The sequence below is a fragment of the Gracilinanus agilis genome, chromosome 1 (assembly GCF_016433145.1).
Source record: "Gracilinanus agilis isolate LMUSP501 chromosome 1, AgileGrace, whole genome shotgun sequence".
NCBI classification, from domain to species: Eukaryota; Metazoa; Chordata; class Mammalia; order Didelphimorphia; family Didelphidae; genus Gracilinanus; species Gracilinanus agilis.
The window spans coordinates 69,993,214-70,009,335 of NC_058130.1; the positions used below are offsets into that span (position 1 = coordinate 69,993,214).

The window sequence follows — 16,122 nt, forward strand, 5'->3', positions numbered from 1 at the left end:
AAAAGGTTTTGATTATATTATAGTGACCAGCAATTCTGATGACAGAAAGCCATCACTTCTAACTCCCTAAGACACAGGTTCATTCTTGCTAATATCTATGGCTAGTCCTTAAATTCCCTCTCACTGTCATCAACCAGGCTCAAGGTTTTCTGAGAACAAGGACATTATCTTCATTTCCTTTGTTCCATTGTTGCACTGACTGAATTACTACGTATACATGAAATAGGTATCTGAATTAGTGGAATATTAGAACCTAGAAAAGGAAAGATCCCAGGACAAATAACTTTTTTTTTTAAATTTTAAACCCTTAACTTCTGTGTATTGACTTATAGGTGGAAGATTGGCAAGGGTAGGCAATGGGGGTCAAGTGACTTGCCCAGGGTCACACAGCTGGGAAGTGTCTGAGGCCGGATTTGAACCCAGGACCTCCTGTCTCTAGGCCTGGCTCTCAATACACTGAGCTACCCAGCTGCCCCCTAGGACAAATAACTTTTAAAGCAGGGGTTCTTAACTTATTTTCCTCAGGTTATCTATGAATAGATTTCAGGAGGTCTGTCAATTTGGAAAGACAAAAAACATTTTTTACTAATCTTTGATTGAAACGTAGACTTTATTTCAAGTATTAATGTTTTAAAGAAATATTCTAAGGAGTCCATAGCCTTCACTAGACTAGTAAAGGTTAAGACATCTGGCCCCAAAGAATTCGTCTTGCTTTTAAACTATCTCATCTATTAATCAATAGATTCTGTTTTCATCTATTAATGAATAGATTCAAATTTCCTGTTTTCAAAAACGGGCTCAGTATTCCACTTCCTTCCAAATTTGTCTATAAGTGGGCATATGAGAATAGCCGCCTGCTTAATCACTGAAAAAATCCACTCAGCCATAATGAACCACAAAGGCTAGGGGGAAGGAGAAGCACATAGGAGGCAGGTTGAGATAGTTATTATTGTTTTGCTTGCATTCATGGTTACAAAGTGATCTCACACATATTTTTTCATTGGATACTCATAAAAACTCTGAGAGGGAATAATTGTACAAGTAGTATTATCCCCATCTAACAGATGAAAAAATTGAGGCATAAAGCAATAAAGAAGTTTGTACAAGGTACAAACAGAAGGAGTAAATGACAGAACCAGGGCTCTAACTCAGGTCTTTCTCTTCCTCAAAGATCAGAAATTATACTAGTGCTGAGGCTTATTATAAAAAAATGTAAGCATGGGCACTTAACTGCAGAGCTAAAAGTTAAATCAAACTTTTTTGTGCGTGAACAGAGTTCAAATTTTGATTGACCAGGCAAAAATTCTTAAGGCATAAAAGATTTTTGTACAAGTCTAAAGCATTTGACCAATAAAGAATCAGTTCAAAGTAATAAAGTGCATTTCTATAACACCTTAAATTTTTAAAGTGCTTATCTCAAACTCTCATTTATTAATACTTGATTATTTTAAAAGAAGATTGACTAAAAATCTATCAAAAAGGAGAAAGATAAATGGGATCCCCAAATGCTATGCTCCAGGTTTACCTGTCCAGCCCGTGTATGTAGAGCAGTCATGCGGGTCAGCAGTCTTCAGCCCTTCCTCCATCTGTTGCAGAAGGTCCTTGATCTTGGCCTGTATCTTCTTTGTAAAACTGGAGTTGATCTGGAAATTCAAGCAAAGAGGGAGGAGTGAGTTATGCAGTAAGAAATTCTTAAGCTATTTTTTTTTTTTTTTTGCTAAAAAGAACATAGGAAGCTATTCATTCAATGCCATCAATAAAAACAATGGCCTTTCCCCACCTCTACTAGTTTTTAGCTTAGTTTATAAAGCGCTTTACAAAATACAAAAAGCACAGGACTTGGGGTCAGAAAACATGGGTTCCAGTTCCTAGATCAGGCTCACTAGACATGGGGCTAAGCCAGGCATTTATTGTTTCTGAATGAGCTTTGTATATTCATTGATTATTGGTGCTGGAAGGAACCTTAGAAACCTCAATTTAGAGATGAGACCCAGAAATATGTGATTAATTTTTCAAAGACACAAAATTGGTTTTAGAAACAGACCTTAGACTTAAACTCAGGTCTTCTGACTCCTTGTCTGATGCTGTTTTTCTACTGGAGTTTGCTTATCTATTAAGTAGGAAATGAAGCCTTGCGATGCCTCCTCACAGAGCTGATAGCTAACTTAGCTAATTTATTAAGTGTTTATTTAGTGTTAGAAACAAAGATAAGCCAGCAAGACAGTGGCCCCAATGAGCTTTCAGTCTAATGAGAGGAGACAGTATGTAAAAGGGAGCTGAAAAGGGAGAGTTTAGACAAATACGGGGGGATGGTATCGAGAGGGCCCCCAAATGGTCTGGATGTCTGGTTTTAGGAAAGATGAGGCAAAGAAAGATTTATCTGTCAGAGTCCTGTGTCCCAGGGGAGGAGTCCAAGGGAATGTAGTGATGGCTGGAAAGTGGAAAATCTTATTTGAGCTTCAGAGCAATCCTGTGAGTTGGATAATTTTGCTAAGAAAACATTAGTTTCCAGGGGAGCTAGTTGGCTCAGTGGACAGAGAGCCAGGCCCAGAGACAGGAAGTTCTGGGTTCAAATATGGCCTCAGATACTTCCTAGCTGTGTGACTTTGGACAAGTCATTTAACCCCCACTGCCCAGCCCTTACCACTCTTCTGGCTTGGAACCCACGTACAGTATTGATTCTAAGAGGGAAGGTAAGGATTTAAAAAAAACATTAAGATCTCTCTAGGCAGTGACATTAAATGAATAGAGTGTCCCCCACTAAACTGGCCTGCATCCATCTCAATCCTAGGGAAGAGAAGCCTGCCAATGCCTGTCCCTACCAACACCAACAGGGTGGCAAGAAAGTCTGAGGGAAGGAGGGGGCTTTAGGTGCTGGTGTGACAAGTCGCCTCCACTTCTCCTTAAGCCCCAGTAGACACAGCCCAGGACTCTGGGCCAAGAACCTGGACAACAGCAATCTCCCCACGACACTGACCCTGCTTCTGGCTTCTCCCCAGGGCCATCAATCTCAGTGGAGAAAGGCCTGCCATGTCTGCTTCCTGAACTAACCAACCAATTTCCCTCCATGGCAAGTAAGCTCAGGAGCTCCAGGAACCTCTCTCCCAATCCCTCCCCCAGCCCTGCTTCTAAGCCTGCGGCCGATGCCAATGTCCAGGGAACAAGCCTCATGAGGATGAAATCCCCTCCTTCTCAGCAGAAACAGCTACCAGAGAGATACAGAAAAGAAGGTCTCCTTGGAAACATCAGATGGTCCAAAGAATATGGTTTTATCCGTGGGAATGGCACTAATACTGATAGCTAACATTTATTTAGCTTTTCCTATGTGCTAGAAACTTTGTTAAGCATTTTGTAAACATAATCTCATTTGATTCCCTCAAGACCACCCCACTCTCAGGCTATTAAGATCTCCACTTTAAAGATGAGGTAGCTAAGGTAAACTAAGGTTAAAGGACTTGCCCAGGGTCACACTGCTCCTAAGTATCCAAAGTTTAATTTTAACTCAGGTTTTCTTGATGCTAGGCCCCAAACTCTATCCATTGTACCACCTAACTGTATTACCCAGTGCTTTGCCTCTGTACCCCACATGCCCTGAAGCTGGACCCTCTAAGATGTGTTGTCTTCCTCTAACAGAATGTGAGATCTTTGAAAGCCATAACTGTCATGTTTACATCTGTCCCCAGCACTTAGCACAGTGTTTGGCACATAATGAGGACTTAATAAATGTTCATTGCTTTTACCTTTCTTTCCCATGTTCCTCCCCTTCTAGTCTCAAATGTTCAGTATTATTTCAGATTTTCAAGATGCAAACACTAGACTTAAGGACAAACCAGGATGCAAACATTGACTCTGGCCCAGTTAGCATCCCACAGTCTCCTGCTGAAACCATGTAGGCAGATTCCTAACAATCTTAAATTCTTTTTCCTTGGCTCACCATTTGCCCCGGAGGGCACTGAACTGGCCATGGGGATCTAAATTCCAACTTGCCTATTAGACAATTCTCCTCTTAAATGTCTCAGACAAAAATGCAGCACCTCCCAGCCCTCATATCCCCTCCCTCTCTTCTCTTCTCTCTTCTCTCTTCTCTCTTCTCTCTTCTCTCTTCTCTCTTCTCTCTCTCTCTCTCTCTCTCTCTCTCTCTCTCTCTCTCCTTCTCCCTCTCCCTCTCTCTGTCTTCCTCTCTCTCTCTCTTTTATTCTAATGATGCCACTTGGCAAAAATGTTATTTAAAAAGTTAAGTTACCAGAAATGTTCTCAGCAAAACATTTGGGGGCAAAATTACCCCTTTAAAAAGCATCAAAAACATGTCCTCCCCACTGCCTCCCTTCCTATCAAGCCTTTCTTTTCTTTGATTTACTTATTTATATTCTGCCTTATAAGTGTGCAAAAGGATTTGCCATCTCTACTTAATCACCAGAAGAAAAAGGCCCAGGAACCACAGGGCGATGGGAAAAGCAGGCATATTTACAAGATGCCTAGTGGCCACAATTCGCAGACTTATTTATAGTGATTGCATTGCAGTTGGAAGGAAAATGTTTCTGTTCTACAAGCTAGGCAATTTGCACAAACAAGGAGGCCCACATGTGTTATAAAGCAAGCATATATTAGGATGAATACTAATGGCTTGTGGTTAAACTCCTCACAGTCTGTTCTAATTGCATCTATTATTCCAAATGGTATATAATAGATGTTTATAGCAAGATTTCATTTTGGATTTCACATTATTTCTGATGGCAACAGATATTATTAGCATTGTGACAGGATTTTTTTCCCTCCCTTCTGGCAATGGGCAGATTTTAAGTAATAAGTCACACCTCTCTCATGTTTTCAGAACAGGTTTTAGTCAATTCCATTCAATTCATTTCCTTTCTGCCCATCATATTCCTTTTACATAATGCTTCAGAAGAAATTTAAGACAAAACAATCTTCTAATTCTTCATTAACTCAAATGGAAAAACATAACACTCACAACACTCCTCTTACCCCACAACTTTCATCTCCAACACTGAGGTGTGAACTTATATTTCGCACTAATAAAAGTCCAAAGAATTTTAGAGGTGAGTCTTACCCTGCAGGGAAAAAAACCAAGTAGATTTGTACATTCAAGTATATATAATTTTTTTTAGGGTGAGAACATCCTGCCACTTCCAAATAATTAGTAAGACCTATATCTTTTATTGGAAAATTATATCCAAATAATTAGTAAGACCTATATCTTTTATTGGAAAATTTACTAGAAAGTTCTGAAAGTGACATGTCTAGCAATGATTAACGGATGATAAACTAGTTTTAGCAGCTAGGTGGTGCAGTGGATAGACCTGGAGTTGGGAGGACCCGGGTTCAAATTCAGTCTCAAACACTTAATAGCTATATGACCATGGGCAAGTTTCCTCATTTGTAAAATGAACTGGAGAAGGAAATAGTAAACCACTCTAGTATCTTTGCCAGGAAAAACCCAAACGAAGTCAGGAAGAGTGGACACGCCTGAATGACAATGATGAATGAACTAGTTAGCATAAAACCCTCTTCCATGAAATCTGGACATTGATGAAACCAGGGAATAATCCAGGGGTATCTTTAACACTGCCATTATGTCCATATATGAACGAACAAATACTTTGCTGGTTCCAAACAAGGCATTGCAACTCCCTCTCCTGGATGTGCTTCTCATTTCTGTAATGCTCTCCCTCCACACAATTCAGCAGAAGAGCCCCCTTCTGAGGTCTTTCTTGACCACCCTGTTAGCATTTCCTTTCTCTTAAGTTGTTTGGTTTTCATTTTATATCTATATTTAATTTTTGTGTTCACTTATCTCTACCCTTAGACTTTAAGCTACTTGAGGTCAGGGACTGTTTTCATTTTTTCATCTATACCCCAAGGATCTAGCATACAGTATCTTACAGTCCTTGTAAACATCTTGAATGGAATGTTCCATAGGAATCTCAAACTTAATTGGTCCAAAACACAACTCATTACATTCCCTCCCACCTAAAAAACAAACAAACAAATTTCTTTTCTCTTTTTCAATTTTCTTATTATTATCATCAAGAGAACCTTCTAATTACCGAAGCTTGTAACCTTAGTGCCAACTCTTCAATTTCTCTACATTGTAAAATACTCTATTTCTACCTTTGCAGCATCCCTAGTGTAATGCCCCCTTCTCTCCACTCATATAATCACTCATCACTTCTCACCTGGACTACTGCAATAGCTTAAAGTGGTAGAAGCATCCACATGGATGAAATAACAAACACCCAAAGAACTGAAGTATAGATGGTGAATAATAACTGGAATACTCTAATGGACTTGGACATTCTTTCCAGCAATGCAGATCAGTGTCTATCCAGCCTGGAAAGCTCTCTCATCTCTCCCTGACACTGTGAGGAGATCTGCAGAGCACTGTGCCATTCATCCCTCACTCTTGTCACAGCATCAACCCATCTTCTCTTCCCATCAGACGTTTGCTGTATGACATCTTTTACTCTTATTCTTTAAAGTACCTCATTGCCAGCGTGCTAGAGCTTGCTCAACTAAATCATCATGTATCTCTCCTTTGCCCTTATTTTCAAGTCTTCAAGTAATGTTGCATGTCATGGTTGCTGCAACAGAGCAACATCAGTTGCCTGTTGGCATTAAGTAATTAAGTCATTTTGATTCCAAAGGAAGTTTAGAATCATTAAAGAAACTGAAATTTCATGAAGGCAATTCCTCCTGTTCAACTATGTGATTCAACTTGTCCACTTACAATGCCTTCCCAGAAATACATTCTAACAAATTAACAAATTCTACAAATTGTTAATCTAAATAATCTGAGTAACATTTCTCATCCACTTAAACTTTACTGTATAAATGGTCAAGTCAAACACTTGGTTGGTCCCAGATCATTCTGGAAAGCTCTGCAGTGTTCCTGAAGTAGATGCAACCAATACAATATTATTCACAAAAAGCATGATCTGAAGTCACTCCATAATCCATGAAGTAACATTAGCAAGATCTATAAAAACTAACACCAAATATTCAAATTAAATTGATAAAATGTTACTTATACTTGCAAATATAAATTTCAACTCTCACAGTTTAACCATTCTAAAAACAAAAACTTGTTTATTTAATTACAAATTTCATAGATCTTACAATGCAAAATTTAATTTGGTTCACAGGAGAGAAAAAAATCATATATGTATGCATATATATGTACTATGCATCATATAATGTATAAAAAGATGGATAAGAAAAATACATTATGACTATATACTATCTTCAGTTAGTAGAACAAAGGCACTGTAGATTAATTTTTAAAGCTAGTATTTAACATGCATATCTAAGAACTACAGTACTTACAGGGTAAAAGGGCTGACATCAGAATCAGAAAGACTCGGGTACCGGGTACCAGTCCTGTCCCTCCCCAGTGTCTCTCCCTAGCAATGTGGCCAGGCATAAGTCACCCCCCTCCCTCAGTGCCCAATGGAGTTCTCTAAAAATGCTAGAAATTACAGATACCAGTGGAGGGAAGTTTCATGCAAGGAGTGCCCTACCTGGATGATAGCATATGGATAAGGAACTGAGTTGGGAGGTAGGAAGATCTGAATTCAAGATCATTCTCTGGCATTTCCAAGCTAGGTGAGGAGGGGCAAACTTCGTCATTTCTGAGTCTCAAGCAATTTCCTCAGCTGAATATTACTTTATGCAAAGAAACCTAATGATTTAGGGTTGAGTATTCAAAAAAATAGTTATTTCAAAAGATAATAAAAACATTTGGGTTTTTATAAATCACATAAATTTATATGAACTGATTTTTAATATTCTGGACTTATGATTTAGGGACCTAGTTTTAAGAAATACTAGAGAACTCTGAAAAAAGTAGACTTAAAAAGAAGGTTTACAAAGATGCTTAGAACAGGAAGCAGCTTCCCAAATGGTTACAGCTCAAAAAGAGACATGTGTACCTGTGTGCGCCCATGCACACGTCGGGAGGGTGTCCTTCTCCAAATGCAGCCAAATCAATGTCTTTCAGCTCTGATAGTGCCAACGGACGGAATTAGCTGCGCTTAGCCCTGTCCCTGCTCTGAGTGGCTCCTAGCAGAGCCTGACTGGCCAGTGCCTCCACCACAGGAGCAGCCCCAGGGCTGGGGGGATGAGCTCCCCGTTTCCATAAATATGAGGGACTTCGGACAGGCAGAGAGCTGAGGATCTCCGGGCAAGTACCAATTGTTTCAAAGCTGAATCCAAAGAGTAACCAACTTACAAGTGCAAACAAGATGGTCCTTTTGGGTGTGGGGGGGATTCACAGCCTCCTGTCCCGCAGGGAGGGATCCGAATCCATCTGTTCAAGTCATGAAGCAGTATTTTAATCTCACAAAGCCAAATCAGCCTCCAGCATCCATTGAGGATCATCAGCGAGCTGTGTGCGGGAGGTGACACACCAGCTACAGTAAATAGAGAGGCTAATGCATCCTCCTCAGGAAGGTGTTTTAATGGGGCTTTCTTGTTAAAGCAAGGCAAAGCGCCTTTGGGCTAAATAACCTGGCAGACAGCAGCACGATGGCTCTCGAAGGCCACCCGCACAGCCGCCATTTCCTAGCTGGGCCAGGCCTGGGCCCACCCTGTAGATGGGGCCTCCCTTTGGGCAGTCTTGCTCAAGAGTCCATGGCGGGGCTGCCTTCCTGGCATTCCCGGCTACTGTCATTAGTTGGCTCCATGAAAATGATGTTCAAATGGAATGTGAGCCATTGTTGCCCCGGGCCGGCCGATGTCCCGGCCAGGTTTATGGCACTTTTTAGCACTGAAGCAGGGGCCTGACATGAAAATATCTTCTCTGAAGCCCACACAAGCACTTTTCCATTGGGCAGAAGAGGAAGCCGAGGCTCAGGGACTTGCTCCTGGGAGCACGGCAGGGCAGGATGCAAACTTCCGTCTTTCGGGGCCCGGGGCTGGGTGGCGCTCTGTCGTGCTGCGCCACAGCTTCAGGCAGGCCTGGACATCCTATGCCCCAGTACGGGAGGGTGACGGCTCCCATCACGACGAGTCCCCGCTGGCTGGGGCACTATGCTAGGCACCACGGCCCAAAGACAAAGCCGGAGGCTGCCTCTCCCCAAGAAGCTTAAATTCTGGAGGGGGAAGGAAGGCAGGAAATCAAGACAAGCTCATTTTCAGGGAAAGCACAGGAAATTAGGGGACTCCAGAAAGGTCTCTGTTGGGGGAGCACTTGATGCTTTCAGAGGAGGTGCTGAGAAGGGGCTGCAGCCCAGACTTGGGAGGGGCCTGTGCAGGTGGGCTAAGGAAAAGAGCTTTACAAGTCAAGAGTCAGGGGCAGCAGGGTGGCTCAGTGGGTAGAGAGCCAGGGGCAGGGGTGGGAGGTCAAATGTGGCCTCAGACACTTTCTAGCTGTGTGACGCTGGACAAGTCACTTAACCACCATCACATGCAGCACTTACCGCTCTTCTGCCTTGGAACTAACACGCGGCATGTATTCGTATTCTAAGACAGAAGGTAAGAGTTTTAGAAAAAAAGAAAAAAGTCCAAAGAGTCTGCAGGAGCCACTGAGGCTTCTTGGCCTGCCTGGGACTGGGCTTTAGGACCTCCGTTTGGCTGCTGTACAGGGGCCAGAGGAGAGAGCCACAATGCGGGCAGCGGGGCCGAGGGAGAAGGGACAGAAGATGGGGGCTGTCCTTCGGAGAGTGGAATCCACCGAGGGGGGCTTTGTCCGTTCCAGATGTATGTTCCATGGCCACATCGCTGTCTCTCTCCCCAGCCTCTAGCAGAGAACCGACCCCACAGCAGGCCCTTAGTAAAGAAATGCTCCCTGGGAAGGCTGGACGACATCACAGTAAAAGAAACATTTGGGGCTAGAAGAAAACTCTTCCGACTCTCGTCATCCTCTAGCCAAGGGGTGAAAGAAAAAGATGGCAGCAGGGGGCGCAATGGCAGGAAGGCCGAGCCCGGCGCTGCCCCACGCCGGGGTTCCCGTTTCCCTGGTTCCTCCTCTGTCCTCTGCCCGGGTCCAGCACAGGCCTGCTCAGGTCACTCTTCCTTCGGGAAGCCCTCTGCAAACGTGCCAGCCCTTCGGGACGAGGCACGACCACCGACACTAGACAGCTCGGTGCTTCCCTCCATCCTCACACAATCGTGTCACTGACAACTACCCCGGCGAGACTTTCCGCATCCTCACTGTCATCAGCAAATGGTCACGGCCTGCCTTTGGTTTACCGCAGGGCCAGGCTTTACATGAACTTAACACCCATCAATCAATTCAGCCATACACAACTGGCGATGGAGAAAGATGCGGGCAGAAGAATACACAAAATGAAAACCTTCCATGGCACCCCAAGTCCCTGACACGTCCCCAAGCGGGCTGAAATCTTGCAGCCATTCATCCAATCACCTCCTCCTGGCCGAGAAGCACGGGTGTGAGCCGTTACCCAGCAGCCTTTGCCCAGCCGCGTCCACGCCGGAGCAGCGCCTCTCTGTTTCATTAAACTACTTATGGTGGCCCCAAAGTCCCCGAGCAGGGGCGCTGGGCAGCATGAGGTGCCATAAGAAAGACTTCCTTCCAGGGGGTCATTATTAGGTGCAGTGTTCGGCCCATGGGGAGGGTCTCGGAAGGTGCTGGTGCAGAAATGAGGTCCTCCTGTGTGTGCTCTACATGTCCGTCTCCTAACGCTGACGTGGAGGAGCAGCATCCCTCGCACAGGGAGAAGATGAAAGGGAACGTGTACACGGGCCTCTAAACACACACTCTTGGACACTGAGAGGACACAAGAGAAATCAGAGCGACATGAGTGCACTGAGGCCCGGTGCTACCTGAATCAAGGAAGGTGTCCATGGAAAAAGCTCATGTGCTACATTCCATGAAACGAAGCCCAGGAAAGGTAGACAACACGACTGGAGGAAAAAAGTTGCCGTGTTTGTCATACTAAATTCAAAGCAATTTAATAAGCACTAAATGCACACCTACTATGTGCTCAGTACTGTTCTGTGTGATAAAGGAAACAAGAAATAACGGCAGTGCCTGTTCTCAAGGAATACACAAGTTTATATGTAGAAGAGCAGACAAAGTATACGAAAGCAGGTTCCATGCGAGGAATGTCGACAGCTGGCTAGTTTTGATATATTCAGCTTTTGAAGACCATGAAAAATCTGCCTCAAATAATATACAAATTTAGGCTTCCAATGTTTATAATTTTTTCTACATGTGTTATATTTATTTATTCTATATCACAACCTAGCTATTATATTTGAAATAGTTATTGTTGGGACAAAGGAAAAGGAATGCATTCAACTCTCTCGTTTTTCCTAGCTTCCACTAAGAGCATTTAATTTAATAAAATTCTTCACAAGGCTTTTACCTGACACTGAAAAAGCCAAAGCTATATCTGCCAGATAGGCATTTGGCTATGCTGCTAACAGGGTATCTTGAATGATTTCCAGAATCCAAGTGGCTTTCACTTCAACTTATGGGAAAAAAATGCACACACACACACACACACACACACACTATACAAACTCTATTGGCACTGAGCTTCCCTGAACATATGTTCACCCACTGGCTCCAAAATAGATGGAAAAAAACCCCAAACCCCAGTGCTCTAGAGAAATGAAAGAGTGTTAACACGTCTCTTAAAGCTAGTCAACACAGCGGCTAAACAGCTTTTAGCTTCTATAAAATTTATATAACTATTATTGCCATCATTTTCCTTTCTTCTATATATAAAGTGGAAACTTAACACCATATTTTTCAAGGCTCCTCCATCTACCTTTCTATGGCCCTTCCACCATATTTTCTTTCTATAACAACAAACAAAATAAAGTAGGTGGCTGAAGTTTCAGTTAACAGTAAAACATTCACCACAGCAGTAGGAGATCGATTAATTATAGAGAACATTCTCTTCATATTATATTTTGTTTGGAACAAAGACTTCAGAATTAATTTCCTAAGCAAGGACAAGGCATTTAGCTATGTTTATCTGTTTCTAGAATGTACTAAAATATTAGTCAAAGCAAATTTATGGGATTGAAAATACCTCCTTTGAACCAGGAAAGAGCAGGCAATGGAAAGGAGCATCTTAAGATAAAACACTTCCAATAGCAACTCTAAATTATGATGATCATGCCAAGATTATAGGTAGCAAGTCAAAGTGATCCTGTTGGGGAGCACTGGCGGGAAATCAAACTCGAACTGAAGTAGTTATTTTGAAAATAAGATTCTCTTTGGAGGTTAGGGATTTCAATAAAATGGTCAAATGAAAGTTGTAGGAGAACAATCTTCGTGCCTAAATATAAAAGTAGAATGTTACATTTCTTGAGAACAGGAGCTGCTACACTTTGATGTCTTTCTCTTAGCACCACCCGGGGGGCACCTCTATATGCTTGATGATTGTGCAACTGGCTTGCCTTTAACATTAATAAGTGTTTGAAAAGCTCACTGCTAAGGCTGAACTAAATCGAAGTAAAACAAATATTCAATGCTAAAAGAAAAGCCTCTGATGATTCTTTTCATTTCTTCTTACCACACTGAAAGGTAGGGGGTTATGAGCCCTTGACAAAAGCAGGAAGATATGATGGAAGGAATGTTAAGTGTGGACCCAACTATGTGACCCGAAGCAAATCTCCCAGCCTCTCTGGGCTGCAGGTTCCTCTTTGGTAAAATGAGAGGGGTGGACAAGACCACCACTGGTCTTTCCAGTTGTAGACTGATCACTTTATGAAATCCAATTAAATAGGATCCATCTTATTTAGGAATAACTCTGCCCTCCTCTGTAAAACAAAGGGGAAGGTGTTTAAGGTTCCTTCAGCAAAGCCCAACAAGTCAGAGTGAGCTTTCTTAGCTGGCACCAAAACTGGAATGAATGACAAGCCCTAGATTCAGATGCCCAATCAGGCTTACTAGCTATGGAGCTCAAGCCAACGCTTTTAAGCTTTTTTTTTTTTTTAAATTAAAAAAAATGTTTTTAACCCTTACCTTCCAGCTTGGAGTCAATACTGTGTATTGGCTCCAAGGCAGAAGATTGGTAAGGGTGGGCAATGGGGGTCAAGTGACTTGCCCAGGGTCACACAGCTGGGAAGTGTCTGAGGCCAAATTTGAACCTAGGACCTCCCGTCTCTAGGCCTGACTCTCAATCTACTGAGCTACCGGCTGCCCCCTCAAGCCAAAGCTTTTAAGCTTTTTGAGTCTCAGTTTCCCCATTTGTCAAAGGGTGATGATAAGTACCCTGATTAGGCGCCTTTTAAATCTTAAAGCTGTAGGGCTTGCTTACCTGGAATGAGAGAGCCATGCCATAAGGAGGACAGCCAGGCGGCCATTTGAGCCAGACTACAGAGTCCTGGAGGAGAGTAACAAAACCAGCACTCCAAAAGTCTTACTACAGTTTTAGCTAACAGAATTTAAGACTGAGTTAAGCCCTCAGGAATCCCTTTATGAGAAGGCTAGAAAGGTAAGCTGGGACCAAGTGTGGAAGAATAACTCTGAATGCTAAACAGAGGAATTTATATTAGATCTGAAAGGTCCTGAGGAGCCACTGGAGTGTACTGAGTAGCAAAGTGACACGGTCAGATCTGTGCTTTAGAAAAAAATTCTCAAAATAATTAAGTATCTTCAAAGTAATGATAAGAAACTTAAAGTAATTTGAGTCTTACAGTATTATAGTATATATTATATTATGTTATATTATATATGTATAAATACACATGTAACATATATAGTATACTATATAGGACTTACAGCAATTTATAATTCTTTTGCTTATAAAAATAAATTCAATTGGGGCAGCTAGGTGATTCAGTGGACAGAGAGCCAGTCCTGGAGATGGGAAGTCTTGGGTTCAAATCTGGGTTCAGACACTTCCTAGCTCTGTGACCCTGGGCGAGTCACTTAACCCCAGTCATCTAGGCCTTACTGCTCTTCTGCCTTAAAATCAATATTGCGTTGATTCTAAGACAAAAGGTAAAATTTTATTTAAAAAAAAAAAAAAGAATGAGATCCCTGAGAGGCGTTATCACTTCTGACCCCAAGGGATCAGAGGTTCTAAGGAACAATCTGGTCTCAATAAAGGAAAAACTCTAAGGAGAAAGATCAGTTGTAATTATAAGGTATTATGGGCCCTTCTTGGGTAAAGACCAGACTATAGACCAAGAGAGCAATAATCATACCTCTCTCCAGATCACATCACAGGACATATATGTGGGAAGATGGAAAGAGCCCAATATCAATTTAGAATGTTTGGGAAGCACCCAAAACTTCCATACCCCCAGAACTAGCTCTGAAAACAGCAGTGGAAAAAAGTCTGAAACATGAGACAGAGCCCCTCTTCCTTTAACATAAAATTCCAAATCAAGAAATAGGGTGAAAAAAATGAGCAAACAAACAAAAAAACATGACCATAAAAACTTACTATGGTGACAGGGAGATCAAGACACAAGCTTCAAAAGCTTTCATTAGCAAAGCCTCAAAAGAAAAAAAAATGTGAATTAGCACAAGCCCAACAAGAACTCCTCGAAGAATTAAAAATGATTTCCCAACTCATATTAGTGGTAACAGAAAAATTAGTTAAAGAAATTAAAGCAAAAGAAGAAAACTATTTTTTAAAAAACATCTACAATTCTTGATAAAAGAGGCACAAAAAACTGAAGAAAGAAATACTTCAAAAAACAGAATTGACCAAATGGCAAAAGAGAAACAAAAATTCACTGTTGAAAATAATTTGTTGAAAAGTAGGATTAGACAAAGGGGAGATAATAATTCCATTAGACATCAAGAAACAATCAAAGTCAAAAGAATAAAAGAAAACAGAAGAAAATGTGAACTCTCTCATCAGAAAAACAACTAACCTGGAAAACTTAATCAAGTAGAGATCATTTAAGGATTACTGGTTTACCTAAAAACCATGATCAAAGAAACATCTTTTTCAAAAGATTATCAAGGAAAACTGTCCCAATATCCTAGAACAGTGATGGTAAACCTTTTAGAGAAGGAGTGTTGGGCCCTGCCCCCATCCCACCCCCCAAACCAAATGCTGTGCCACACACACACACACACACACACACACACACACACACACACACACACACTTCAACTCACAACCCCTCTTCTTTACCCCAGACAGGAGAGGAAGGAAGCACTACCATTGGTTGCTGGGCAGAGGGGCGGATGAAGTGAGGAATGTCCTCAGGCACATGGAAAGGGGGAGTGGAACAGCTCTGCTCTGAGTCCCTCTGGCTTTCTAGTAACAAACTCTGCCAGGTGATTGCAGGTGTGACCATGGGCAGGGTTCTATATGCCCTTTCTGGCACATGTGCCATAGGTTTACCATCACTGTCCTAGAACCAGAAGGTAAAACAGAATTTGAAAGAACCCACCAAAAACCACTTGCAAGAAATTCCAAAATTCCAAAATGAAAATTCCCAAGAATATTGTAGCCAAATTCCAGAGGTCCCTGGTGAAAGAGAAAATACTTCAAGAAGCCAGAAAGGAACCACTCAAATAATGTAGAGCTAGTCAGGATACAAGTAACTATCTAGAAGCTACCACAGTAAAGGAGTGGAGGTCTTGGAATATGATATTTCAGAAGGCAAAAGAGCTGGAATTACAACTAAGAAAAACCTACTACCCAGCAAAACTGAGTATAATCTTTCAAGGAAAAAATTAATACTTTACAAAATAGAGGACTTTGAAGCATTCCTGATGAAAGACCAGAGCTGAATAGAAAATTTGACTTTCACATACAAGTCTCAAGAAAAACATAAAAAGATAAGCATGCAAGAGAAATCACAAAGGGCTCAATAAAGTTAAACTGTTTACCTTTCTATATGAGGAAATGATACATGCATCATAGAGCAGTTAGAAGGAGTCTACTTAGAAAAAAAAGTGCAGGACTGAATTAATTGGAATGATGTAAAAAATTGACAACTTATCTCACATAAAAGATGCATGACAGGAAGTTTTTACAGTGGAAGGGAAAATGAAGGGGGCAATACTTGAACCTCATGCAGAGAGTTAAAAAAAAGGGGCTGGAAAACAAAGCAAAAGCAAAAATAATACCTAATTGTAAGGGATAAGCAGGGAAGCTGCACCTGGCTAAAAGGAAGAACAATGAAATTAACATCAATACTAACATATGTAGAATAGCA

The 16,122-nt window shown here is 41.7% G+C and overlaps 1 protein-coding gene across 1 annotated transcript in view; it reads right to left on the reverse strand.

The window, feature by feature from the left end:
* Positions 1-16,122, reverse strand: part of LANCL2 (LanC like 2) — a 53,413-nt gene that overhangs the window by 25,557 nt on the left and 11,734 nt on the right. The window contains exon 2 of the mRNA XM_044676347.1: positions 1,526-1,643. Coding sequence (XP_044532282.1) covers positions 1,526-1,643 — 118 coding nt within the window. The remainder of the gene's footprint in view (positions 1-1,525; positions 1,644-16,122) is intronic.